The 2,500-nt window shown below is 55.5% G+C and overlaps 1 protein-coding gene across 1 annotated transcript; it reads left to right on the top strand.

The window, feature by feature from the left end:
• The first annotated feature begins 643 nt into the window (after window positions 1–643).
• Window positions 644–2,116, top strand: LOC109772329 (11S globulin seed storage protein 2). Its single transcript, XM_020331007.4, has 3 exons — window positions 644–707; window positions 817–1,743; window positions 1,826–2,116. The coding sequence occupies exons 2-3, from the start codon at window positions 845–847 to the stop codon at window positions 1,932–1,934; spliced, it is 1,008 nt and encodes a 335-aa protein (XP_020186596.1). The 5' UTR covers window positions 644–707; window positions 817–844; the 3' UTR covers window positions 1,935–2,116.
• Window positions 2,117–2,500: the final 384 nt, after the last annotated feature.

The following is a 2,500-nucleotide window of genomic DNA, read 5'->3' as shown; positions in this document are numbered from 1 at the left end:
GCGCGCTGGAGCGGCCGATTTCAGACAGCGCTAAAAGTTTCCTGATTTAGTAGTTTGAGGGGAGAAAGGCCACACGCCCAGGGGGGGATGCGTAGGAGTAAACTCCAGTCGAAAATAACTTGGTAAAACAATCTCACATAAATAATAAATCTTGGATTTTTTGATATTCCAGGACGCATATGTGTCCTAACATATACTCCCTGATCTCAAATTATTTGTTGCAGAAATGAATGTATATAGAACTAAAAATGCGTTTAGATACATTCATTCGTGCTATAAGTAATTCCGAACGGATGGAGTAGCTAGTCCAAGCAACCAACCACGTGGTGCACCTCGTTGTGTAGACTATGTTGACCTTTCAAGGCACTATTGCTGTCAAAACTCGAAATCTCGTGCACGTAACGTGAGTACAACATGACTACGTTAGTCCAAACTCCAAAGTACGTACGTGGTACTACTAGCTAGTAGTACAAAAGAGAGATGCCAACTTGCTAAAAACTTGTTTTTTTTTTAGTCAGTCAGCCAACCTTCAGAGGCAAAGCCAACTTGCACTTGATCGTCATAGATAGATACGTTTGGGTTACGACTTGCGACTGACACTGTTCCCCTAGCTTTTGCTATAAATTGGACGCTCTCCTCCTGCTTGTGAGATAAGCAGTTCTGAAGACTGAAGGCTCAACGCTCTTCCACCTCCAGCTCCAGCTCAGGTGATTCGATCTTCCCCCACATGCTTGCTTGTTGCTTGCATTGTTTTTTTTACGGATGATTGCATTGCATAGTTGCATGCAGTTTCATCGATCTAACTTCTGCATGAAGGGTAAATACGTACGTGGGGAAGAGAGGCATGTCTGCGAAGGCCGGCAAGCCCCTGGTCCAGACCGACGCGGGGGCGTACATCGCTTGGTCCGGTGCTGACCAGCCGGAGCTCGCAACGGAGGGGCTCGGGTGTGGCCTTCTCGTGCTGAGGCCCCTCGGCTTCGCGCTGCCGCACTATGCTGACTCCAACAAGTTCGGTTACGTCCTCGGTGGCTCCGGGGTGGCTGGGGTCCTCCCGGTTGACGCCAAGGAGAGGGTCGTCCGCCTGAAGGCCGGCGACGTCATCGCCGTGCGCACGGGGGACGTCTCGTGGTGGTACAACGACAACGACGGCCACGCTGATGACTTGTCCATCCTGTTCATAGGCGACACGGGGCGCGCCCTCAGCCCGGGGGACATCTCGTACTTCTTCCTCGCCGGCGGCAACAGCGTCCTGAGCGGCCTTGACGCGGGCCTCCTCACCAGGGCGTGGCCTGGTGTGACGGAGGAGCAGGCGGCCACCGCGTTCCGGAGCCAGCCGGCCGTCCTCCTCACCAGGCTGAGCGCGAAGCTGCCCGGCGTATGCCCGCGCGAGCACGACAGGAAAGGGCTCGTCGTGAACGCCGGCCACGTCGCCGCAGGGACCCTGAAGACGCTCACCGGGTCGGATCTGGACGCGCTGGGCGGCCTCGGATTCAGCGCGGTGCTCCGGCGTCTCGAGCCCGGCGCCGCGAGCGCGCCGTGGGTGCTTCGCGAGGGCGCAGCGCAGGCGGTGTACGTGGCACGTGGGAGCGCGCGCGTCCAGGTCTCGTCTGCCGCGGGCGACACGCTGCTGCTGGACGAGGAGGTCCCCGCGGGGAGCTCGTTCGTTGTGCCACGGTTCGCCGTTGCGCTCGTCGCCGCCGGCGCTGATGGTGCTGAGTGGGTCTCGCTGATCAAGAGCGCCAGGTACGTGACCGTGAGCTTGACAAATGCGCAATGCAAATCTTGTACTGATGATTGTTTCCGATGTCCCTTGTGTACATGGCAGGCCGGCGGTGGAGCACCTGACCGGGGAGGGCTCTATTTTCGGCGGCCTGACTCCACAGGTGGTGCAGGCATCGCTGAAGGTGGCGCCGGAGCTGGTGAAGCTGCTCTGAGCGGTGGTGACCGACTCTCGGTGCACGTGTGCGTTTACTTTCTCTCGTGCGTGTCAAATACGCTTTCTCCAACAAGAAGATCGTCGTGCACGCTGTATGCTGTGGCGACGTGTATCACTTGGTCTGTGATTGTACGCTGTACCGTCCTTTTTTCCCCTTCCGAATAAAAGTGTTAAATATCACGGCCTCTGTATTGATGGATGCATGTAACCCCCGTGCTGTACGTGCTTAATTACGTGAATAAGTTGTTTTTAGGGAAAATCTATATCGTACACGGTACACACTACGCATAGCTGTGTTCCCATGCGGCGGCACATGCACGCGGCGCGCTACAGCGCGGTGTCCTGTTCGCTACACTGCGCTCTGTGCTGTTCGCTGCAGGACAATGACGCTGTGCGCTACAAAGTTTGCAGCGATTGCTGGTTTACTGCTACACGTTGGTGGACAGCGTGCTATATTGACCGGTGTCAGTGATTACTAGATCATGATACGCGCGCTGCTGCGCCGGTCCATTTGATAAAAAACATTGATTGGATTATTTAAAAAATATTAACATGATCCCTCCA

This window comes from Aegilops tauschii, chromosome 5 (genome assembly GCF_002575655.3).
Source record: "Aegilops tauschii subsp. strangulata cultivar AL8/78 chromosome 5, Aet v6.0, whole genome shotgun sequence".
In the NCBI taxonomy this organism is placed as follows: domain Eukaryota; kingdom Viridiplantae; phylum Streptophyta; class Magnoliopsida; order Poales; family Poaceae; genus Aegilops; species Aegilops tauschii.
The sequence above is the reverse complement of the archived record's forward strand: the minus strand, read 5'-3'. Positions and strand labels throughout refer to the sequence as shown.